The 25952-nt window shown below is 40.9% G+C and overlaps 1 protein-coding gene across 1 annotated transcript in view; it reads right to left on the reverse strand.

The window, feature by feature from the left end:
• Positions 1-3200: 3200 nt before the first annotated feature.
• Positions 3201-25952, reverse strand: part of WARS2 (tryptophanyl tRNA synthetase 2, mitochondrial) — a 48958-nt gene continuing 26206 nt past the window's right edge. The window contains exons 2-6 of the mRNA XM_054386043.1: positions 25271-25528; positions 10308-10388; positions 8545-8630; positions 5637-5755; positions 3201-3677 (exon numbers count right to left, since the gene is read on the reverse strand). Coding sequence (XP_054242018.1) covers positions 3232-3677; positions 5637-5755; positions 8545-8630; positions 10308-10388; positions 25271-25525 — 987 coding nt within the window. The 5' untranslated portion in view covers positions 25526-25528 and the 3' untranslated portion in view covers positions 3201-3231. The remainder of the gene's footprint in view (positions 3678-5636; positions 5756-8544; positions 8631-10307; positions 10389-25270; positions 25529-25952) is intronic.

Raw genomic sequence — 25952 nt, forward strand, 5'->3', positions numbered from 1 at the left:
AGTTTGCCCAGTTCTCAAACAGCAGCACAGCCTGACTGGGTGTCAGCCACTCTTCCCAGTTCTGTATCATCAGCAAACTTGCTGAGAGTACACTGTCCCTTCATCCAGGTCATTGAGGAAGATTCTGCACAGACTGAACCCAGTACTGACTTCCACTAGACCACCACTAGCTACAGGCCTCCAGCTAGACTCTGCCTCACAGACCACAACCCTGAACTTGTCTTATTTCCCTTGCAGACTAATGTAGCTGTTAAAATACTGACAAAAGTTTTGTAAAACTACCTAAATATGCACACTTATAACAGTGCCCTTTCCTAAAGGTAATTTGAAACAGGAGACTGTTATTGAATATATTTAGTCTTTCCAGAGAATACTACCTTGGACTTGTCTAGGATGAGTTTCACACAGTCTCCAACCATTTTGCTCCTCTAGTCTTGACTGACTTTAGAAACATTGCCACTAAGTTCTTGCAGGGCAGTTCTCTTCTGCAGGTCCCTAACAAATAAATATATGTCTCAACACAGATTTGCAGATGCTCAGTCCACAACTTGTTTTGCAAAATTATTTTTTTCTGAATCACCTCATGATGATAATTAACTAAGCTTAAAATTGAATAGCTTTTTAAAAACAAACAACTGCACTGCGCAGAACCTCCCCCAGTTTTAGTAACTCAGTCATTAAGACTGCACTTTGTCATTTGCAGTGACAAATGCCACAGGCATCTAATGGTTATGAGCTGCTGGAGAACAAGATGACTCAATTTACGTTACTACAGTACAGCAATGTCAAACACAGCACCAGTAAGTGCAATGATACACTTAAATATGCTGGCACAGGACCAGTAGGGCTTTCATTACCTTTTAACATTTACCACTACTCCCTTTTTGGAAATGGGTGTCTCTTTTTTGCAGTTCTTTGCCACACATTCCCCAACAAATGCCCTGATCCATGGGTACCAGTCTCTGGGTCTTGTGAGGCCTAAGATCAGTGCAGGTTAGCACTCCATTTCAAAGGTCTTTTCCAACCAAAATGATTCTATGATTCTCCCATCACTGAGGTTCTTGAGGCTCAGCAGTGAGAGTTCATAAGGTCTAATTAATTCTATTAAATAGGCCAACAGGAACAGTGTGACCAGCAGGAGCAGGGAAGGGATTTTCTCCTGAACTCAGCACTGGTGAGGCCACACTTTGAGTCCTGGATTCAGCTTTGGGGCTATCCCTACAAGAAAGAAGACATTGAGGTGGTGGAGCAGGTTGACAGAAGGGCAATGTAGCTGGTAAAGGCTCTGGAGAACAGGTCTTCTCCTAAGGAGTGGATGGGAAAACTGGGGTTGTTTAGTCTGGAGAAAAGATGGCCAAGGGGAGACCTTCTCACTTTCTACAATTTCCTGAAAGGAGGTTGGGTGTTGGTCTCTTCTTCTTAACAAGAGATAGATGGAGAGGAAATGGCCTCAAGTTGCACCAAGGGAGGTTTAGATTGGGTATGACAAGAAACTTCTTCACGGAAAGGGTTTTGAAACATTGGAACAGACTCCCCATGGAGGCGGTTGAATCCCTATCCCTGGAAGTGTTTAAAAGATGCAGAGATGTGGTGCTGAGGGAGAGAGTTTAGCACCAAACTTGGTAGTTGGATTGTGATTGGACTCGGTGATCTTGGGGGTCTTTTCCAACCAAAGCGATTCTATGATAATTCTGTTCTGCCCCTGACCTCAGCATAATTTTCTAAACAAGTAACTATGTAAATTTTACAGAAACTTCTCAGATTTCTCAGTCTAAGTTGTCTTTCACACAGAATTACATCTTTTCCCACTCCTGATGCTGAACTAAAAAACCTAGAGCTCCTTGCAAGGAGGAGCAATAAGCAGGCTGAGTAAGAACATCTCATTTCCAACCGAAGTACCTCAGATGTGACCAGTGGGATGGCACAGGTGGCAGAAATAAAATTCAAGTCCAGTCTATGAATTCTTTGGAGTGATTAGCAAAGAGGACATCTAGCACAGTAGTCACAGTGAATTTTGGACTCTGGATATCTCTATGCATAAGACATACCAACTCGCTTCACCACCAACTAGATGCAGACACTAAATGATGCTGCTTTCACAGACGTGATAGGGAGAAGCAGTAAGTTCTCTCTTCATTACCCTGAACATTTTGATTTGTAAGCCTGTTCTTACCCATGAATACATTCAACCACCAATGAGATAAGTTGTCTATCTGTAACAAGATCACATGCACAGCTAATGATGTTCTTGAAATGATTACAAGTCTTTCTGCTAGATTCTGGTCACTTTGCCTGTATCTCAGCTTCTTGCAGTGGTCAATGTAAAAACCCAAAACCCCACTTGAGCAACCTTATATTCTGTTTTGTGAGATTTCTTCATGAATTGTGATTGCTTTTGCTCTCACTCTCTGACTATTCAGACAAGCTCAAAGCTGGTTGTATTAGGACAGATTAACATGGCATTTATTAGAATGGGTTAATTGGGAAATGGTCCATTGTTGGCCCACAAATATTCTCCACTGAGTAGGTAGGATATGCTGCTCTGAGATAAGGAACTTGCAGGAGGGAGTCTTGAAGGCAAGGCTGATTAGGAAAGCATGTAAGGTCAACTGGGAAAACAACAGCTGGAACTTTAGTACCCCCACCAGTACCTGTGGCCCCCCAAACGTAGCAGATGCATGTCCAGGAACTTTCACTGTTATGCACATGGAGGTGGAGTTTGGGACCTCTCCCCACATGTTCTGGCCAACCTTGCAGGGACCAGGGCCGGACCACTGTACAATAAAAGGGGAGAGTTCTCCCCAGGAGTTTGGGCAACTGGAAGATCGAGGGCCTACACTGTCCCCATGGGGATACCTGTGAAGAATCACACTACTGGCCTCTGAACAGTGCAGATGCAATGGGGAAAAGCAGTAGCACCTGGACCCTTGCTTCTACAACTACATTGGGGACAGTATGTATTTAGGAATCAATAAAGGGACACGCTGAAGGCTTTGCTTATGTGAGCATGTGAGTGCCTTTGTCCGTGGAATCTGACTAGAACACTGGTCTCATTAGAAATACGAAAATTTTTTAACACTGACTTCCTGATAATTCTTTAATTAGGATATTATCAATATCCTATTGGAATTTTTTCTGTGAAAAAACACCAAGTTTTTGTTTCAAAAGAAGATACAAATAACAAAAATATCTGTCCCAGGAAAGAGAAGTTCTGTAGCTACTCAGCAGTTTCTACTGAAATCCCACCAGTCTTCTTATTTCTTGATAGATGGGGGCAGCCAGTTCTTTGGCTTTTTCTGCTCCATCTTCTAAAACTTTCATCAGATGGGATTTGTCTTCCTGTAGTTTCTTGATTTCGCTCCTGATCGGTGCAAATTTTTGAATAACAGACTCTGCCACCACCATTTTGTACTGTGCAGTGTCAAGACCAACAGCTTGGTGAAGCACTTCTTTGATGCTAAGTCCTGTTACTGCAGCATGAATGGACACCAAATTTGACACACCAGGGCGACTGGCTGGATCGTAGGTCACCTCAGAGGTAAAGTCAGTTACAGCTTTGCGAAATTTCAGCACTATTTCATCAGGGCTGTCTGCTATGTTTACAGTAGCTAACTTCTGTGGGTCTGACTTGGACATCTTCACTGTTGGGTCTCTGAGGGATTTTATTTTGTTTGTACCTTAAAAAGAGAAAGGGATAGTTATGACCACACATAGACAACAATTTCTTACAGCTGTTAAGAATGCTTTGTAGCAGCAAGATGAGGAAGCTCTCTGCTCTATCCATTTATCTTTTCTCATGAAAGCCTGATCCATTTCTTCCCTCCTTGTGAAGCAGAACTTCTGCTGGGACAATTCCTAACACTTTGTGTGGCTGTTTTTTCCTGAAAACAATCTCCTCCTTTGTACTCCTGGCACTGGGGACAAGTTACCTGGAAAGCATGGACTGCACATGACTGAAAGGTTCTGCAACAGTGGAGAAACAGGTTAAGTCCACTGCTAAAAAAGAATCCCACAACAGTTAATCTTCTTACTTTAGGAAACTCTTCCACCCCAAATCTCAGTAATTTTCATAAACAAAACCAATTATTAAAACAGTTATATTCAGTCCCTAACTGAACACTACTTATATCTGTTATGAGGGAAAGCACTGTTCAAATAAGAAAGGTGTAGGTGTTGTACAAGCTACTGAGATATATGTGTGTACATGAAACAGAATAGTAGCATTAGGGGAATACTGCAAAGCCCGGCATCAGCCAAAACTTTCAACAAGAAAGTACTCATAGAGTACACAAAGTGTCACTGATAAAGTACTCACACCATGTATTTTCAGATACCTAGTACTATATTTCGCACATACTCCTCACAGACAGCATACACACTCAGTGAAAGGATAAAAGTTCTTCCAGGCTACAATTCAAACTGCCCCAAAAAGCGATCTCTTCTGAATCATATTTTAGAAGAGTTTCTCTCTTTTCTGTAAATTTGAAGGAGTTCAGGTAATCTAACTGCCTACAGCTTGTGAGTCTGTACTCCTGCTCATCTAGGATATTTTATTGCTTTGTATATACTTGTGAATTTATGAAGATATCTTTTCATGAGAAAAGAGAAAAATTGGTTGTTTTTTTTGTTTTGTTGTTGGCTCTCATTAATGTTTCAGACTGAGCTTTTTGTTTTTTGGGAAACACCTCATCTGCATCATAAGCTACACTCAGCTCCTCATTACAGTGCTTATTATTGAATTGTTCATTAGAAACTGCAGAGCCTGCAGTACCTAGCACTCTTGAACCTCCACTCTGGGTCTAACACTTTTGCCACTGAGGCTTGAAAATTGAGAAAGGTTTATTACTGCCCGCCTTCTCTAAGGTGAGAGCTCCCTGCCCTTTTGGGGGCGAAGGTCTCTGCTGTGCATTCCTCTGCATTACATACAACAAAGATGCAATGCTTCTTCCTTGCCCAATTCTTCACGTTTCTTAGCAAACATGCCATTTGCGCCATCTGACTCCTCCTCACCTCCCGGCCTATGACCTTATAGCTCAAAAACGGCTGAGAAGATTTTCCTTATAAGTCTCCCTGAGTCTCAGATCAGAACCAGAAAGTCTCAAGCTCTGTAAGAGGCCCTGACTGAAATATGCAAGTACAGATATTAAGCACACTTTAGATTTTTGACCACTGTACCAACAAAGCTACAAGCTGTTTAGTGTGCTTAATGTAAACATTTACCACTCACTGAAAAATTCTGCTTGCCAAAGGTGTCAGCTTGTTGCTTACATGTCTCCTGAACTAGCAACATGAAGCAGAGACCCTAGTCTTAAAAGGCCCAATACTTGAAAAGCAAGGTTGACTGGCAGCAGCAGAATGCATCTGGCCCCCTGGACTAGAATACCAGACGTCGAATGCATTCCTCTACCGGAGATTCGTACAGCCTTATTTCTAGCTTGAGAGTTCAATTTAACAGCTTCTAGCCTCTTCTTGTCAGTTTTTAATTTTCCACTCCCTTTGCATCAGTTTGCTGCTTTTTCTTGGTACCTGCAACTAATTCCATAATATTTAAGTCCATTGTCACCCTTGAAGTGCAGTTAAGGGGGAAGAAAAAAAGAAAGCCAAACCCAACAAACCAAAACCCAAGACAAGCTCACTTAAAATGGTTTTGGGCACAGGAAAGAATTCTCCATATTTCTTGTTGAAATGTTGTGCTATATCTTGGGCTAGTTCCAGGTGCACGACTTGATCTTCTCCAACGGGAACATGTGTCGACCTTTTAATAAAAGACAGATACAGGAAACTCAGCAAAGCTCTCTGGTTCTTCAGAAATTTTACTCAAGACTCTCACAGCTTCTGCCATGACTGAGGGCCAGATTGAGCCAAACAATCAGTCCCAGCTAGAATAGGTGCTGTGGGAACAAAATTCCAAACTGACTGTATCGCAGGATAAGCCTGGGTTTTGTGCTGAAATGAAGTATATCTTCAAGGGCAAAAATAGCTCTTACTGAAAACATTAAATGGTAAAGATACTTGTTAAGAGCAAAGCCTTAAACTAGGCTCAAAGAAAGGTTTTTCTACTATCTCCTGCTGTTTCTTTAGAGATCAAAAAGCATGTGTTACAGCACACAAAGTAAGAAAGATCTGCAAGGCATAAAGGGCAGGCATCTTGCCTTGTTGAATCTCAGGAAAACATTACTGTTGTTGAGAAGTGAATTTATCAAGGAAAGAAGAGAGCAGCTCTTCCTCACGGGTCACCACTGCATAACTATCACGTGGGCCAGTGCCTCTATTGCCACAAGTGTTCTCATTCATCGATTAGAACTGTGAGGATCAAAGGATCATTTGATCTTCTGTACTGAACTCAAGAGCTTGAAGGCAGTTCTGGAAGAAAACACAATCTGCATCAGAGGACTTGAGGAGGTGAAGAATCCATTACTTCCCCTGGTGATTCTTTCCCACAGTTAATCATACTCACTAAAAATGTATGATCCTTTTAGATGAGGCAGACCTCAAGTCTTGCCAGCTTTTGATTACTCTCTCTTTCCCCAAAGCAGATTGGTTCTTTCTAAGTCTTGTGGGGTATTCAGCTCTGAATGCTGGACACGTTCCAGCATAAGAAAGTTCACTATGCATCTTTTTAAGTTCCCAGAAAATTTTGGTTCAACGTGGTACTGCTTCCTTCCAATCTGGAATTGCTGGGCTGACATCCAGGAATCTATTTGTCCACCTCTATCCCCCCCCGCAAACAGTCATCAAGGCAACCAAAAAACAGTACAGTAGCCAATAGGAAATAATAGTGGCCTAAAACTTACAGAAAGAAAACCAATATATTATAAGCAGGTCAAAAGAAATGATTCCATATGCCAGAACGGTTCCATATTCACAGAGGCTGCCACTAAACTGAAAACATATTGTCTTTAGAAATGCCTCTGCATGATTTTTTGCATTTTCCTTTTTTTTAAATTTTTTTTGGGGTTATTTTTTAGATATTTCTGTCCTGGTTCTATTTTTATTCCTTTCTATCATATATTTACCTTCTGTCCCTTTTCCTGTCTCTTTGGTCCTTGGTTCATCTGAGTTAGTAGTTTCTCCCCCCTCCTCCAGCTCTTTCAATTTTTCTTCATGACTGCCATTCCCTTTTTGTGTTTCCACTGCTCCCTGATTATTGTTCCCTATACTATGTTTTCACATTAAAACATTTCTTCTTGAAGATACGTCAAATTTCTTCAAAGGGATGCTGTTTTGGGGTCTCTCTGGACAGCCTGCTGTTTATATGCATGGTAGCAAACAAGCCACAGGATTCACCAAGGAATAATGAATCACATGAGACTAGTGGATATGGAAGAGACATACGTGGTTGAGCTCTATCAAAACAAGGGGATTTCTGAATAATTTGTCTGAATTTTACCCTTAAATTCTGCTTGACCATTAAATGAGACTCACTGCTTAGAAGATCATTTTAATGTTCAAATTTATTCTGACTGTTGCTTGCTTCCCATTATTTTTAGTTAAAAATTCACATGAATTAGAAAAACCATCTACTGGTTTTCTAACAGTACTGTTTTCCCCTAACAATGATCGCTTAGGATTTAATTTCTCTAGACATATTTTTCTGGGTTAATGATAGGCTAATCTTGGTTACTCTGTCCTCCTAAAGTCCTTTTCCTCAGTGTTCTGTGTTACTCCATCTGTCCCAACAAATATTCACAACATCAGAACAATTCCATGCAGTACATACACTCAGAACATGCAAATAATTATCACACAGAGCATTGTCTCAAACATTTACTTACTGAGACATTTTAAAACATGTTATGAAATACAACCAGTCACAACAATGCACTCTAAGTTCCATCAGCCAAGCTACAAACTTGGGCATGCCTTCACAGAAACTGGTATGGGCCAGGATGCTTTTGGCTGCCTTGGCCAGCTGGGCACATGTTGGATCATGTTCAGCAGGCTGTTGATCAACACCCCCAGGTCTTTCTCTGCTGGACAGCTTTTCAGACACTCTGCCCCAGGCCTGGAATGCTACATGGGGTTGCTGTGCCACCAAAATATTAGAGTGTATTTCCATTGCAGAACATAGTACACCACAGAGAAAATCAAATCAGCTCAGGCATCACATTAAGTAAATGATTTACTTTTTCATCAGTATTGACATGCCTACAGAGAATCCAATACAAGTTGAGTATATTATATGCAGCCAGTTTAAGCATTTCTACTGTAAACTGCATAAAGCATAGCTGTTAACAAAATTAAGGTTAAGTATGTGCATGAACATGTAATATGTATAATTAAACATCAATGTGCTATGATTTCCTAAGACTTATTCTGAAGTGACTAGCTTATTCTCTTTACAGCCTTGCCAGTTGCTTTCAAACCAAGCTAGATTTCAACCATCCACCTGAGGTAAAAAAAAAAGCTGTCATCTGTTTCCAACCTTCTGATCTAATCACACCCAGCTCCCTCAACTTAATAAGTTAACATGTTGACCTGATGAACATTCATTCTCATGCAGCTGAACAGACATTGCCCATAGGCTCACATTCTGCCTCTTACTTGTACAGCAAAATATCTGCTGCTTGAAGCACAGGGTAAGTCAACAAACCCGCAGTTCCTTCGTTATTCTGGCTGGCATGCTTCGTCTGTGTGCAGAAGAAAAACAAAGAGGATTCAAACTTTTGGCTAACAGTATCACAGCCTATGATTTTAATCAATTAGAATTCTGACTAATCTAAGTAACTCACTGTGTTTTAGAGAAAGGTGTGCCCTGCAAAATCCACTCCCTGTGAACACACAGAGCCCATTTTATGACATGTATTTCCCTTCATTTTCCAGATATTATAGTGTTTTCTTCCTGTTTGCAACCTTACTAACAAAACCAATTACAAACAGAAAACAATCAGGCTGGGTTACTGTACTTACTGTCAACAACAGTTCATTTTTAGACAGCATTTACAGAAGGAAAACAAATTCAACACTTTATAGTAAGTATATAAAAAGGCATTAATATCTGCATTTCACAGAAAAGAGATCAAAATGTAGTGACCACACAGGATCACTGGGAGAGTCAGTGACAGCTAGAACCCAGAACTGCTTAGAATCAGTCCAGTGTTCTCGCCACTTAGTTCATGCTGCTCCCTACTGTCCTTAAGTCCTTTAATGCTCTAGGATATGGAACACTGAAATCAAGATAATCAGGCTACTCATTCTGTTCTAGTAATGGGTTACCTATTTTTTTTTTTTTGCTTTTAGCCATACACTAAACCTCTTAAAACCTTCATTATTTTATTAACACTATTCAAGTATCTTTAGATTTTTCTCAGTCTCTCATACAGATCCTGTCTTCTGTCTATATTTCCAAGGTTCAGGGGACCTAATTTGCAAAGCCTAGCACCTGTGCACCTCTCTGTAGATGTCCAAAGTCAATTCAGTCAAAGTTGGATTTAAGAGCTTAACTTTAGAACCTAAAGCTTGAAAAGGTTGGCTTTAATCTATGCCATGCATTAACACTGGTTGCTGTATTTGAGTTTTACTGTTTTTATTTAATTAAGAAGAAAAACAGGAAAAAAGAAAACATCTGGAGGTATTTAAGACTGCTCTGAACTCCGCAAGCCAAACTGCTCTTAAGATTTCTTTTTCTTTTTTGATACTTCTCCCTCCTGCCTCTTAGTTTGTCTGCTTAATAAAGGCCAAAATAAAGTGCAATAAAATTAAATGCAAGAACTCCACTGAAGCAGTCATGCTGATGCATTACCAAGATTAAGAAGATGAACATTTGACAATTATGAAGGCAAACACTTAAGGTGCATTACCTTTATCACTCAGGATGTATTTAACATTTATAACTTCTATATTCCTCTTCCAACTTGTGCTTCTTTTGCACCCTATTCTGTAAAATCTACAGAGCAGCTGATTTTCACAGAGGCAAAACAAAGCCCTTTGTGAAAATCCTCAATCATCAAGGCTTGAGGTTTCCATTGCAGTATCTTGTAGCTGTTCAGCACTGTTAAATAAGCATTGTAATAACTCCAAGCAAAATCAGTTTAACAACACTAAACAAACCTCCTGTTTAGTACAGTTTCTCCAAGTGTCTGCCAAAACCATGATCTTGTAGCTTCCAGCAGGAACAATGTTCACTGATAGCAATGGACCTGGAAAGACATATTTTCCTTTTTCCACTACAGGACTAGAGAATTACTTATACCTAAAGCAAGGATCACCAAGATACAGTTGGTACTTCACAGATAACAAGCATTTAAAGGACAGCAGTTCAACTGAATTCCTGTATGTTTCCTTTCAATTTATGAGACTATCCATACCTTCCATTGGGGCAAGCGTAGCAGACGTGGCACGTTAGTTAAGCACCCAAGAATCCAGGCAAGTTCTGCATGCTCAGAAACCTGGAGGCAGGAATTCAGAATCTATTTTAATATTCTGCATTTACATGCAAAATTTCTCAAAACAAATAGAGAAAAGTCAAAATCAATAATATTAGAGATCAGAAAACTATTTATCTGTTATCTATGAATTTTTTCAGTGAGGTCAAGTAACAAGCTACGGGATTTATGGAATGGACTACACTCAAGCAGCACTAATTATCAATGATAGGGACAAAGGGATTGAGTGCACCTTCAGTAAGTTTGCAGATGACACTTAGCTGGGAGGGAGCATTAATCTGCTTGAGGGTAGGAAGGCTATGTAGAAGAACCTGGAAAGGCTGGATCAGTGGGCTGAGGCCAACTGTATGAGATTCAACAAATGCTGGATCCTGCACCCAGATCAAAACAATCCCATGCAATGTCCCAGGATTGGGGCAGTGGCTGGAAAGCTGCCCAGCAGAGAAAGACTGTGGGGTGCTAATCAACAGCTGGCTGAAAATGAACCAGGGTGGTGGAATACCTTTCTCTGCAGGTGTTTCAAAGACTCAGAGATAAGGTGCTGAGTTGCAGTGCTATTGCCTGAGGAGATTATTCCAATGGATGATTGTTCTCATTGTGAGAAATTTTCTTCTTCTGTTTAATCAGAATCTCCCCAGGAGTACCTTGTAGACATTACCCCTTGTCTTTTCCATGTGATAACTTGTTAAATGTATACTTTTTATATATTCTCATCTATGTAGTCTATGCATCAAAGAAGGCAGGTCCTTGCATCCATTTTTCCAAAGCAATGCACTTTTATAATTTCAAATGGTGACATCATCACTACCACTTCCTATATAAAAAACCCAGCATCCAGATTACTCCCCAAAAGAGTGGAAGACTCAGGTTCAGTTCCATCTACAGATCAACACTGCTCCCACACTTGTTCAGGTCATGAAGCTCAGGTCTGCTTTGGGTGGGGGACGCTCTCCAGCCTGTCCTTCCATGTGTGTTGCTGTCTGCTGACATAGTTTTTAATATGCTTTAGTGCTTTGGGGGGGTATATTGCACAGTCCAGGCAGAAAATAATAGACTGCAGAGTGAAAGATGTTGATTAGATGGATGTTTGTCCTTTCTTGCCTTGGTGTTTTATAGGCACTCTGTGGAATAGACCAGAGTATTTCAGTTCAATTCAATGACCTTATGACTTAGGACCTCTTTTTAGGGTCTCCTCCTAAAAAGCATGGAATCACAGAATCATTTTGGTTGGAAAAGACCTCTAAGATCATTGAGTCCAACCATTATCTAAATCTATCAAGTCTGGTGATAAACCATGTCCCTCAGCATCACATCTTTGACAAAGACTACTCCATTTAAGCTCATACTACAAACTTTTATTTAACATTCATGGTGGATTGCAGTTAGAGAGGAATTTTAATAGTTTCAGAAAGACATTAGGCAGAGATAAATCTGTATTTAATTTCTGGACATAGACCCTCCACAGTTTTTGCAGGATTTGGAAAACAGGCAAGCATTGCTGATGCATAAGCTTATTCTTAAATTTCTTTCCAGCCATTTTGCTCTGTGGCTAGTAAGCTAGATATAACATATTATTATTAATCAACAATAATAACAACAATCATAAAGGTGATCTATGTTCTGTTCCTTTGTTTACATGTTGGGTTCACTCTTTCAATACTGACCTGTTTGGATGATTTATGTACGCTGTTTCAAATATTCAAAACTTTGTGTTTGCAACACAACATAACAACTCAGATGGAAGGCAGCAAAAAGTGTTTGCTAACAAGAATTACTAGCAATTCTTTCATTGCCATATTTTAAATGTAGTCACTTCCTAGCTTACCGTCATTAGACTATTCCAGTTGTCAATGCTGCACAGAGGCTTCTGACCTCAAGTCAACAGCTAAGTGACTAGAGGAAACATCCCAGGCTGATTCTCTTTCACTTCTACCTTTTCCACAGTTCTTAATTTCTTATTTATTTTTTCTTTTAATTTCCACATGCATAGTTGACCTGCAGTCCTCTGTGCACAAGACAGAGTACAGCCAAGATGCACCAAACATACCTTCTGCAATACACAAAGAGTAAACTGAGCTCTCCAGAAAATGCTTAGCTGAAGACTCTTATTTAATTTAGAAGGAATCACCACGTGGTTCAAAGTAGCTTCTATTTCCTTTCTTCTAGCAATGGAGAGAGGGGAGATGGTGCTGTATTGGACTTATGTTGACAAGGACTCCCTTTAAAAGCTCTGTATTCATTCACTTAGCTTTGTTACTTACATGGCCAAAACTGCACGTGTTTTTCACTGCCTCAACGGCTCCAACATTACAGATACCAAAACACCAAGTGATCTAAACAGCATTTGTTGAGTTGAATCCACAGTTCTGTGTCCTAGGAAGTTACACTCACTACTAATCCTCAAACACAGGCAGTTGCTGTCTGAAGTAAGGCTAGAAGGCTGAATATTGTGAAGAAAAAGCCTGATAAAAGAGGGAGAAAATATCAAAAAACGCACGGAAGGGTAGAGATTTCATCTGGAAAAAAAATTTCAATATTGGAGCCTAATGAGTTAACATTCATCACCCAAATTGCAGTGACTGACTGTATGTTGGTCTGCAAATCAGGAGGTCTTAGGCATAAACCACAAATCATTTGTCAGACTAAATAAGTTTAAGCTACTGTGTTTTACTTGGCAAGATGGGCAGGCAATTGCTGCATTTGGTCGGTCACCGAACATCAGCTCATATGTGGTTACTCATTAAGCTACAGTACTCCATCACTTTGATTGGATTACTTTGGATACAAAGGACCTGAAAGAAGTGAAGATGTATATGATACTAGTAAAATAAACGCCCAGTCTATTCTTCCCTTCTGGAGCAGCACAATACCAATGGATCACCATTAGAAAAACCACAAAGGCAAGTCTGTTTCCTGTCCTGAGCTCATTTAATTAGGAGCCTCAATAACCAATCAAAACCTAAGAATGTAAGAAATAATATCCTACTGGATCACAACAAAGGTAGCTGTAGCCCACCACTCTGTTTCCAGGAAAAACAACAAGAGACAGCACTTAGGCCACGCACATTAGCCTATCGCTTCCTATAGTATCTGCTAAGGGACATGGTTTAGTGTAAGACTTGGTTGAGTTTACCGTTTGGACTCAATGATCTTAGGAATCTCTTCCAATCAAAATGATTCTATGATTTCCCTCCAGCATCCATAATAGCAAAGGAATATGAAAAGACGTTATCCTTGGCTCAGTCCTGTTGGCATCCATATTCTCCATAAATACGTCTAAGCCTTCTCTGAACCTGTTGCTACTGCTCACTTCACAACCTCATACAAGAACAAGCTCCAGAGGTTCCAATTTGATGTCCCATCCTTCCTGATGATGACAACATATTGCTTGCTTTTTTGAAAATTACTCAGCTTCAGAAACCTGGCAGTGATGACTCCAAGACTTTTCTCCTGCCTTGTGACTCAGCTCAATACTGTGTACAGAAGGGCTAGACTGCTTTTACTTTGCATTTAAAGCTCTTCTACCTCTAATTTGCCTACTCACTTTGTTTTACCAGTCCTTTTGTGGTTCCTTTCCTTGGCACCACATATAACTACCCAGAACTTAGCATTGCCCACCAACTTCTGTTCACTACCTCTACCTTCTTCAAGTCATAAATGAAGATGTTGACCAGAAGAGCTCCCAGCATGAATCCCTGAGGGACATGACCTTTTTATCACTAGCCACCTGCAAGACTAATAATTAACATTTCCTCCAATATACTTTTGAAAGAATTGATATAGAATCTTGTCAAAAACTCTTAAAAAAGTCCATACTGTTACTGTTATCCACATGCTTACTGACACCCTCAGAGAGTCCAGCAGTTTAATGAAACAGCACTTCCTCTTAAAGAAAGCATATAGCAACTCTCCTTACTCATGCACTCAGCACTGTACTATTTATTGAAGACTCTACCATCCCTGGTAAGGATGAAAGTCTAAACCATCAGTCTGTAGTTTCTGTGGTCTTATTTACTTGTGCTTTTGTACTGCCAACATGACTTCTGTCTGAGGTTTTATTTCAGATGCCCAGATGAATGCCATTTGGTGTCTAAACTACTTTACCTAATAGTTCCCAGAAATTTACAATAAACTGACTTAGATCTTCTGATCTGCTGCTTCAAGTTCAGAAACTGGCAATCTTCCCAATCTCTTCATCAGTAAAGCCCAACACCAAGAACTAAGCCTTGCTCTTAGGGCCTTAGTGATCCTGAGAGTCTCCTATACTTTGCACTCAATGATCTCCTAACAAACCTCCTGGTTTTGATGCAAGACAGTTATGAGAGAATCATAGCAGAGTTTTGGTTGGAAAAGACCTTTAGGATCGTCAAGTCCAACTCCCAACCCAACACCACCATGCCTACTAAAACATGTCCTGAAGTACCATGTCTACACATTTTTCAGCAATGAACACCACCTTCCTGGGCAGCCTGTTCCAATGCATCAGTAATCATTGTTATCAGCTTAAGAATTATTCATAGTGTGCTCCTCCAATTCCATTTTAGCACTCTTTATTTTAAGAAGAAAAACAGAGGAGATTTGCCAATTTTTTTATGAAGTCTTTTTTCTACTTTGGGCAAGTTTTCCTTTCTGAAAATCTAGTATTTTCCTATGATTGCCATCAACCTTATGGAACTATGGAAAGGGATTTGCTGGACTAATGTTTATCTCATGAGTGGTGTCACACATTTAACTGTTGGTTTTGTTTGCTTTATTTCTAGTACCTTTGGGTTTTTTTTTAATGTATGGCCTCCACGAGAATTGTAGTTTTCTTGCTTTTTGTTTTTCTGACAACTGGTCTTCATTCTTACCTAGGTTCCTTGCTTGAAATAAAGTATTCATACACTTCATTTGCTCTGCTCTCTCAGCAACAATGCTAAATGCTGCTGTAATAAGATTTCTACTACTGGGAACCCTCCACTAAAACATCCTGAACTAAGTCCTATGCACCACCCAAAAGCAAACGTAGAATGGCATAATTTTCAACAGACTGTAAAACTAGGAAACAAAATTTATAGCATCCAAAATGTTTATCTGTGTCTCATCCTCATAAAGGCTTTAGGTGGATAGTTGAAACTAATACTATCACTCCCTGTTCTAAAATTCTCTCATCTCACATATCGTCTCCTGATCTCTATCATCATCTTCACTGGTGTGGTCAGTAGTTCAACCCCAATAACGAGTCTTCTGTCAGATTCTGGTATCTTCACCCACAAGGAATTTTATTTCCCTGTAACTGAAAGGAGGTTGTACCGAGGTGGGTGTTGGTCTCTTCTCCCTAGTAACAAGTGACAGGATGAGAGGAAGTGACCTCAAGTTGCACCATGGCAGGTTTAGGTTAGACATAAATGTTCTCAAACACCGGAGTAGGCTCCTCAGGGAGGTAGTTGAATCCCCCCATCCCTGGCAGTGTTTCTAAGAAGCAGAGATGTGGTGCTGAGGGAGATGATTTAGCATCAGCCTTGGTAGAGTTAGATTATGGTTGGACTCAATGATCTTAAATGCCTTTCCCAACTGAAACAATTCTTTGACTCTATACAGTTATGAAAAGAGGCAAGCCCTCCAGTAAACTCAACAAAATGAAACAAAAAAAAAAATGTCAAATGATTTCCAGTTTATTTTTATGGTGTTAGGTAGTCTTAATCATGCCCATTGCAAGGAAGACCTTTGTTAAAGAAGCACCAGTTTTCAGACAATGTTCATTAAAAGAGTAGGAGTGTCAGGGAGGTCTTGCTTTTGAAAGGAGTTCACTCAAAATCTAACTATCAGCTCTAGGAAATAAAAGCATACAGAGTGACAATCAGTTAAGGCTATTGTGTGGATACCTGAACCAGTAAAGATTTTATGTTGTATATTAAGATCTGACAACAGAAGTACCTTCTGGAATGATGACCTACTTCAGGAATGCCCTGCCCTCCAGAAAAAGAACAGATAATGATAAGCTTAGCTCTTCTCCAGCAGAGACATCAGCAGTGCTCTCTCCCCCAAATACTCTAGTATAAATATACTAAAGAATGTACAAAACCAGCATTACATCTCTAACGAACAATGTTCACAACCTGCGACAGTTCCTGAACTGTCAAACCAACCTCTAAGATGGTCACAATCATTGGTAACTCTGAAAAAACAGCTGTCTAATCCATTAAATCATTCATGTCAACTTCAGCTGCTTTTGTGTCCTGAAAGAATACCATAATGCCCTGTTTTCAATATAAATGTCAGAGTCTTGGGAAATAGTTCTTGCAGCTTGACTGAAACTATTTGAAGGAGAAACAGCCTGTAAGTCCTCTATTTATTGTTTCCTTTACAAAGCCAACTATTTCCCATTTAGCAGCTTTCACAAAAAAGCTTAACCAGATCTCCCTTTTTTTGACAGCCCTTTGCTTTTCTCAGTAAACATATTCTCTTTTTTTCCCCATTCTTGCCCAGTTGAATGAACTTTTCTTTCCTAGTCTGTTACAAGCCTGTAAAAACCATCAATGCTTCTTAAAGGGTCAAGACGGACATCTCTCTGCTATTACCAGCAACATATTTCCTCCTTTAAAACCATTGCATTAAGCATCCCCCACAACCTGGCTTACTAACGACTAATCAGAGAGTTACTTTCAGAACATTCCACTTACACTACTTCCTTGTGGTCTGACAAGCTCCAGTCTGCATAGTCAGATCCATTTTATGCTTTTTTTAAAAGTTCACTTATTTATAAGAGGTGACCACTTTCAGATGATAAGAAGCAGTTACCCAGGAGGCACAAATATCTTAGTTTCTTCACCTTGCTGAGTGTCCTGCTCCTCCCTCTTTACAGACAAGTAGCTTCTGCATTGTTCACTTGTGCAGCCATTTGACATTATTAAATAGAGATAACAATTTACACTTGGATCATCTCTGAAGTGTCATCTCAGCCAGCAAGCAGATTAGGAGACTGGAACATATACTTTAGAACGACAGGCTGAGAGACCTGGGTCTCTGTAGCCTAGAGGAGAATGAGGAGGGGATCTTATTAATGCTTATCAATACCTAAAGGGTGAGTGTCAAGAGCATGGAGCCAGACTCTTCCCAGTGGTGCCCACTGTCAGGATAAGGGGTAATGGCCACAAACTGGAACACAGGAGGGGGGTCCGTGGAAACAGAAGGAAAAAATTCTTCCCTTTGAGTGGCAGAACACTGGTACAGGCTGCCTAGAGAGGTTGTGTAGTCTCCATCTCTGAAAGCATTGCAAACCCACCTGGACATGTTCCTGTGGCAGGGTACTGAGAAAGCTGTCAGACGAGCTGACCAACTGTCCATCATTTACCACCAGTTCTGGCTCACTGGAGAGGTCCCAGATGACTGGAAGTTGGCCAATGTGACGCCCATCCACAAAAAGGGCTGGATCCTGGAACCTACAGGCCTCTCAGCCTGACCTCAGTGCCAGGCAAGATTATGGAGCGTTATGGAGATCACCTTGAGGGCAACCACAGCGCACCTGCAGGATGGCCAAGCAAACACAGATTCAGGAGAGGCAGGTCCTGCCTGACCAACCTGATCTCCTTTCATGACCAGATGACCCACATAGTGGATATGGGGAAGGCTGCGGATGTAGTCTACCTGGACTTCAGCAAGGCCTTTGATACTGCCCCCCACAGCAAACTCCTGGCCAAGCTGGCAGCCCTCAGCTTGGACAGGAGCACTCTGTGCTGGGTTAGGAACTGGCTGGAGGGCTGGGCCCAGACAGTGGTGGAGAATGGTACCACTTCTAGCTGGCAGCCAGTCACTAGTGGTGTCCCCCAGGGATCAGCGTTGGGCCCAATCCTGTTTAAGATCTTTATTGATGATCTGGATGAGGAGATTGAGTCCACCATTAGTAAGTTTGCAGATGACACCAGGTTGGGAGCAGGTGTCGATCTGTTGGAGGGTAGGAGTGCTCTGCAAAGGGACCTTGACAGGCTGGACAGATGGGCAGAGTCCAACAGGATGGCATTGAACAAGTCCAAGTGCTGGGTTCTGCACTTTGGCTACGACAACCCCATGCAGAGCTACAGGCTGGGGTCAGAGTGGCTCGAGAGCAGCCAGGCTGAAAAGGACCTGGGGGTACTGGTTGACAGCTGCCTGAACATGAGCCAGCAGTGTGCCCAGGTGGCCAAGAAGGCCAATGGCATCCTGGCCTGCATCAGGAATAGTGTGGCCAGCAGGAGCAGGGAAGTCATTCTTCCCCTATACTCAACACTGGTTAGACCACACCTTGAGTACCATGTGTCCAGTTTGGGCTCCTCAATTTAAGAAGGACATTGAGATACTTGAATGTGTCCAGAAAAAAGCTGGCAACAAAGCTGGTGAGAGATCTCGAGCACAAGCCCTATGAGGAGAGGTTGAGGGAGCTGGGGTTGTTTAGCCTGGAGGAGGCTCAGGGAAAACCTTATTGCTGTCTACAACTACCTGAAGGGAGGTTGTAGCCAGGTGGGGGTTGGTCTCTTCTCCCAGGCAACCAGCACCAGAACGAGAGGACACAGCCTCAAGCTGCACCAGGGGAAGTTTAGGCTTGAGGTGAGGAGAAAGTTCTGCACAAAAACAGTGATTGGCCAGTGGAATGTGCTGCCCAGGGAGGTGGTGGAGTCACTGTTCCTGGAGGTGTTCAAGAGAAGATTGGATGTGGCACTTGGAGCCATGGTTTAGTTGTCATGAGGTGTTAGGTATTAGGTGATTGGTTGGACTCTGAGGTCTTTTCCAACCTGGTTGATTCTGTGTGGTTTACTCTAGGTGATCCTGCTCGAGCGTCTAGCGGGAGGGAGTAGATGATCTTCAGAGGTCCCTTCCAATCCCTGCCTTTCTGTGATTCTGTGTTACAGGCTAAAGTACAACCTCAGAGCTTCTCCCTGTGGACCTATTACTTTGTCCTTGATGCTAGCTATTCTCTACCAAGTTATTGCTGCTATTATCTAGCCACAGCTACGGTTGATGACATACATACATGGAAAACCAACAGCTACTTATAGTCCAAGTAATCTGAAATGGCTTTTCATGCTGAGACATACAGATTGGGAGGACAGCAATCAATGAAACTCAAGAACAACAATGGAGGGAAAGGCATGGATACTGTGAGTAGATCTGAAAGCAAGCAAAATCAGTAATGCTGGAATGCAGCTTACTGAGGTTTACTATACAGTGTTGTGTGTGGGCAGCTAATGGGGCTTTCCTGGAAAAGGAGATGCAGTGTTTAATTTTTAAGATGGATTTCCTCAAGATGGGAACCCATGGCCCATCTTTGTATGAGACTGAAAAGTTGCTGCTTACCTGTTACGTGGAAAGAGCTTCCCCTCAGCAATGTAACCTCATTAAGGGCTACATTTTAAATAGGCAATACATTTCAAATATTTGATTTTGACAGTGTTTTGATAAACAAACAGGTCTGGGGAGGTAAATGTGGAAACCTGTGTACTAAAAGATATCTAAACAGAGAAGCAAAAATGTCTTAAAATTTCAAAAGAAATTAAAGATTTTTGAGGATTTTTTTGTCTCTTCTAGAAGCATCAGTTAGTGCTTCCAAAAAAATTAAAGAGGCCTTTTAGGAGAAAGAGGTGCTCACACTTATTTTTCTTGACCAAGGAGGTAAGATTTTATTCATGCCTAAGGCTGCAAGCAGTATGTTCAAGAGCCTTGGCAATGAATCTCTATATTTCACAAATAGAGAGAATAAAAGGGCCATAAACAAGAAAAAATGACTGCTCTTGAATCAAATGCATGCAGTAACTGCACAGTCAATGAGATACTTTCATGACAGAAAATTTGACATGGTATCCCAAATTCCTGTTCAAAGAAATAATTCAAGTGTGCATGGACTATGTTCATTGTTACAAAGTCGAAATCAGATTTTAGGAACATGTTAAGCAACCTATTGAATTGGGGGTGGTTATCTAGGTAAATCCACCAGTATTTACAGCTTTCATTGTTACCTTTGAAGATTTTAATAATCTATCTTTATTTATATTTGGCTAAAACTTAAAGAAATAAGATCTATGTCTTCTTTCTGAAGAGCTTCTCCAAGAATACTTCTACTGGAATCAGGTTATACTGGTTATAAACCCAGAGAAAGTACAGTAATTTGGCCAAGGCACCCTCTTCCCTCCTTTTGTTCATTATGAAATGAACTTATTTTCAAAAACATTCTCCTAGTCTAACCCACAGTATCATTGGAGTAATTAATTTGGTTTGTCCAGAAGACTGGCAGAGAGAGGAACATATAACAACTACATAATACTATGAGATGAACCAGGTAAATTATGGAAGATATAAAATAAAATAAAACCCCAAAATTTCCTACTGAACCATGACTTTTCTTCCCGCTGGGCTCTGGTTATGTCTATCCTGGCCCTATATAACAGAAAACAGAGGGATGAGAGAAGCAGAATCATTTTATAAATTAAACAGTCACATAACTTCCTCTAATGACAGGAAGTTTTCAATGGACCGTGCTAAATTAATGTACTTTAATGAATTTATAAGCTATGATGCAATGGAAGCTTTTAAGACCCTTTGAAAATTGGATGAGAAGTAGCGTGAATCCGTTCAAACTCTGCCCACAAAACAAACCAGCTGGATATTTCTGGAAAAGAATAGCAGTGAAACAGTTAGTGCACACATTTATATTGTTGTGTTTTGGCTTTTGGAATTAATGCTACGACCAATTGGCAAATTCCCACCTCCCACGTTACTGCTTCAATTTCCTCGCATACTGCAAGAATACTGCAGCTGATTATGCTCAGAAAATAAATCACCCTATCCAGAAGGCTGAAAAGTGCAATTTTCACCCAGAAACTCAACATTACATTGTCCAGAAACTCACAAGACTCCACAGAGAAGCGTCAGTACAGCCTATCAACCACTGCCTGCTGAGTCAACTGTGATGGAATTTTAATTTTTCTTGGGACATTTAGCATGTGTCTATTACAATAGGTAGGTGGGCAGGAAGAACAGCCTCAGACCACATAAAAGCAACAGCAGTTTCTAAAATTGTTTTGACTGTGAAGCAGATGAGATACAAGATGGTTATGAGTAAGAACTAAAGGGTGTATTGTACCCATCAGGAGTCAGAAAATGGGTTATACCATATAAGCTTACCATGTGTGCAGATCGCTTACTGTCTTCCTTATTTCTCCCACCCCAGCCCTGTAGTCCTTTTTGTCTTTAATACAACATTCTAAATTTGAGTGAAGATGACTGTTACAGCTTTTATCACTTATGGTACAATTTGAGGAATACATTTCCTCTTTCTTCTAATTATTCTTGGGATATATTTGTAAGTCATTATTTCGCTACTTCTCTTTTATGCTTGGTAGGCAAAGGCAGCTATTTCAAGCATGGTTTGACATTGATTCCTCTAAGAGCAAAGAGGGTTTTCATATGCCTTGCAGCTGTGCTCCAAATAAAAACACATAATTTTGAACTGTGCATTTATTTGTAATAATAAGAAACTATCACTCTTCTATGACTTGCCTTCCTGCTTAAGAAAACAATCAAACAAGCTGCAATGAAAGAACATTCTAATGTCCAACATATATCCACAACTATGTTTTCCTAAATGCTCTAAATGTGGTTGTTTCAAACCCTTCACAGACAACCCTGTTTCAAGCCCTACCCTAAATATTTAGCATCATCCTTCTTGCTTCTTAATATTTTCAAGTTATCACCACTTATTCTCTGTAGTCAGTATTTCCCTCACCTGGAGTTCAAACTTGTATATGGCAAGTGCAGGAGGTATCTGGTGAACTGCTACGTATGGAGACCAAATATACAGCCAGCCATTAATGTCCTGTTTGGATATGTTAAAAAAAACCTGTGATTTACAAACGGTTGATTCTAAAGTATACAAAACTAATTTTCATCAAAGCAGCACTTTCCATTTATAGGTAACTTGGCTGTATACCAGATCCATAAGAACAGAGGCTATATATATCCTCTAAGCAATACAAAGAAAATTAGGTAGTTCAGGGAGCTCTGTATTAGAAATTTGATCTGCACAAACACTGCTGTAAATAAAAAGCCTAACAGCCAGCAATGTACCCTTGTGGCCAAAGTGGTCAACAGCATCCTAGGCTGCATTCAGAAGAATCAGCAGGTTGAGGGCAGTTCTCCTACCCCTCTCCTCTACTCTGACGAGGCCCCATCTGGGGTACTGCATCCAGTTCCGGGCTCCCCAGGGTCAAGGACAAAAACTACTGGAAACAGTCCAACAGAGAGCCACAAAGATAATGAAGGGACTGGAGGATCTGCCTTACAAGGAAAGGCTGAGAGAGCTGGGGCTTTTTAGCCTGGAGAAGACTGCGGGGGATCTCATTAGTGCTTATCAGTATCTAAAGGGCAAGTATTAAGAACACGAAGACAGACTCCTCTCAGTGGTGTCCAGTCACAGGACAGCCGGCAATGGACACAAAAAGAAACACAAGAGGTTCCAAGTAAACATCACAAAAAATTCCATTTGAGGATGGCAGAGCACTGGAACAGGCTGCCCAGAAAAGCTGTGGAGTCCTAGTCTCTGGAGGTATTCCAAACCTGCTTGGATGTGTTCCTATGGGATTTACTCTTGATGATCCTGCTCTAGCAGGAGAGCTGGACTAGAAGATCTTCAGAGGTCCCTTCCAATCCCTACCATTTTGTCATTCTGTGACAGTGAAACCCTTACCAAATGCACATGCCTTTTGAGAAACCAAATTTCAGTATTTTTTTCACATATGGCAAACATATTCCAGAGCAGCAACAGAAAGCAGAGAAAGAACAAGAATAACAAATAAACAACAACACACCCTCTTCAGCAATTTCAGATCATTCTTGTCCAGGTCAATCCAGAGAAAGGAAGATAACACAGCAGTATCTGCAACAGTGACTGAATGAATAATTCCCTTATTGCTAGCACACTTCTGCAGTGCAAGAATTTAATTCTGGTATTACTGCTACAAAATTGGCATGCTACAAGTCATTAGGTTGCAGCTGTATTTAGTGATTAAATCCAAAAGCTGTTGTTTCGTAATAATTTCAATGCATGATGTTTGTTTTAAACAAAATGAGAAGTGTTAAGCAGAATTAACTGCAGTAGCACTGCAGTGATCTACAAGCTTGGCTATTTTTAAGACAGAACTTGACAGGTGAAGCCAGTTCTTGTTTTGAAAACAGAGCAACTATTAAGCCAAAATCAAGCAATGAACTTCCTTGATTAGCCATAGCTGCAATCCATCTTACACTTTGTTTTTGGGAACAAGCACTTAGATATTATGACATTCCACAACTTACTTTTTCATTATCACACTAAACCAATAATCACATTAGCAAGGTTCCTGTCTCCTTTCCTCTCATCAAGAGCTACATGCAGATATTCCTTTTAAGTGCTTCCAGAGAAACATCTGGTCCTGCTAATGCAGCTGTAACAGACCACAGTGCATCTCAGGGTATACCTGATAGCTACGTACAAGCTTCAACAGACTTGTCTTGGGGAAGTCAACAAACCACTTCAGCCCAAACCATTAAGCTGGGAGGGAGTTTTGATCTGCTGCAGAGTACCAAGGCTCTACAGAAGGATCTGGACAGGCTGGATCGATGGGCCAAGTCTGAGATTCAACAAGCCCAAGTGCTGCATTCTGCACTTGGGTCACAACAACCCCATGAATGCTCCAGGTTTGGGGCAGAGTGGCTGGAAAGTTGCCCAGTAGAGAAAGACCCCAGGATGTTGATCCACAGCTGGCTGAACATTAGCCAGGCAAGTGACCAGGTGGCCAAGAAGGCTAACAGCATCCTGGCCTGTAACAGGAATAGTGTGACCAGCAGGACCAGGGCAGTGATTGTCTCCCTGGACTCAGCACTGGTGAAGCCACACATTGCGTCCTGGGCTCAGTTTTGGAGCCCTCACTACAAGAAGTACATTAAGGTACTGGAGTGTATCCAGAGAAGGGCAATAAAGTTAGTGAAGCATCTGGAGAACAGGTCTTGTGAGGAGCAGCTGAGGGAACTGGGGTTGTTTAGCCCAGAGAAAAGGAGGCTGAAGGGAGCCCTTCTTGCTCTCTACAACTGGGTGTTGGTCTCTTCTCCCTCATAAGAAGTGATAGGATGAGAGGAGATAGCTTCAAGTTGCACCAGGGGAGGTTTAGATTGGATATTAGAAGAAAATTCTTGACTGAAAGGGTTCTCAAACACTGGAACAAGCTCCCTAGGGAGGTGGTTGAATCCCCATCCCTGGAGGTGTTTCAAAGACAGATGTGATACCAAGGGACATCCTTTGCACCAGACTTGGCAGAGTTAAACAATGGTTGAACTTTATGATTTTAAAAGTCTTTTCCAACTCAAATGATTCTACGTTTCTATACAAAGCAGGTTATAGCAAAGAAAGGAAAAACAAATCCCAGAGAAGACAACTCCTTGGTGATGAAGGAACTGACACAAAAACTTACCATACTGATCACTTGTTGGAGATACTGTGCAGCTGAAAGATTAAGTGTTAAGTGCTGATACAAAGCCATAGAAACATATTTTACTTGCCTTTAGGGTTTCACAAATTACTTTTATGCATTTATGAGCTAAGCTTTCGTGACTAATGCAAGGCTTACAGAGGTAAATTAGCACTCTCCTAAAGAGGTCTTTTAAGCATTTTACTCCTAACCCACACAAACTCCTAGGTCTGTTTGGGAAATTTAAAACGTACTTATCCCTAAATGGACTTCTCAGTTATGGTTTCTGTCAGTTCAAAACAGCAGCAAGGGATAAGTTTGAAATCCAACACTGCTAACGTTTTCTAGGATGCCCAATACAAAAACAATAAAGGAGTTCAGTAGTGCTGTGTTGATTCATTTAATGTGAAACAAATCTCAAGTTACAGGAGCACTAACCAGTGATTGTTGGAACAGAAGGCATTTCTTTGGGTCAACACCACAGGCAAGGATGGCAGCAGTAGTGTCCAGTATGTTCTGGCGCAGGACAGCTGGTTCCTTGGGCATGGTGACAGAGTGCATGTCCATAATGCTATACAGCACTGAGCTGCATTCTTCCTGCAGATTCACCCAGTTCTGAATGGCTCCAAGGTAGTTACCCAGATGAGGTGTCCCAGTTGGCTGGATACCAGAGAAAATTCGATCCATGACCATACTCTGTTACAAAGCATTGGTAAAATTAACACATACATTTTTTTTATGGATTCTGTTAGTGAATGTAAAATTAAAAAATGTCTCAATTATGCCTGTCTCTTCTCCCCTCCTATCAGTGCATTAATACATAAATTATCTCAGTACTGACTAGAAATAATTGCAGTTCAGTCAGACAAAATTTTCTCTTATATCAGAGACACTTACAACTTGCCTAATTTTCAGCTGTCAGCCTGCATCTATAAACAAATGCAGCTGTAAAACACTACCAGTGAAAATTAGATCTCAGAAACCTAATGGAAGGTTGTTTCATCTCTTTTTGCACTGAAGCTGTATGTTTCTCTCTGTAGTACATTATCCACTCTGATAAAGAAACTTAGAATCACAGTACAGAAAAATTCAAACACTTTTGGTGTAAACAGCAGATTGC

The sequence above is a fragment of the Indicator indicator genome, chromosome 1, assembly GCF_027791375.1.
Source record: "Indicator indicator isolate 239-I01 chromosome 1, UM_Iind_1.1, whole genome shotgun sequence".
NCBI classification, from domain to species: domain Eukaryota; kingdom Metazoa; phylum Chordata; class Aves; order Piciformes; family Indicatoridae; genus Indicator; species Indicator indicator.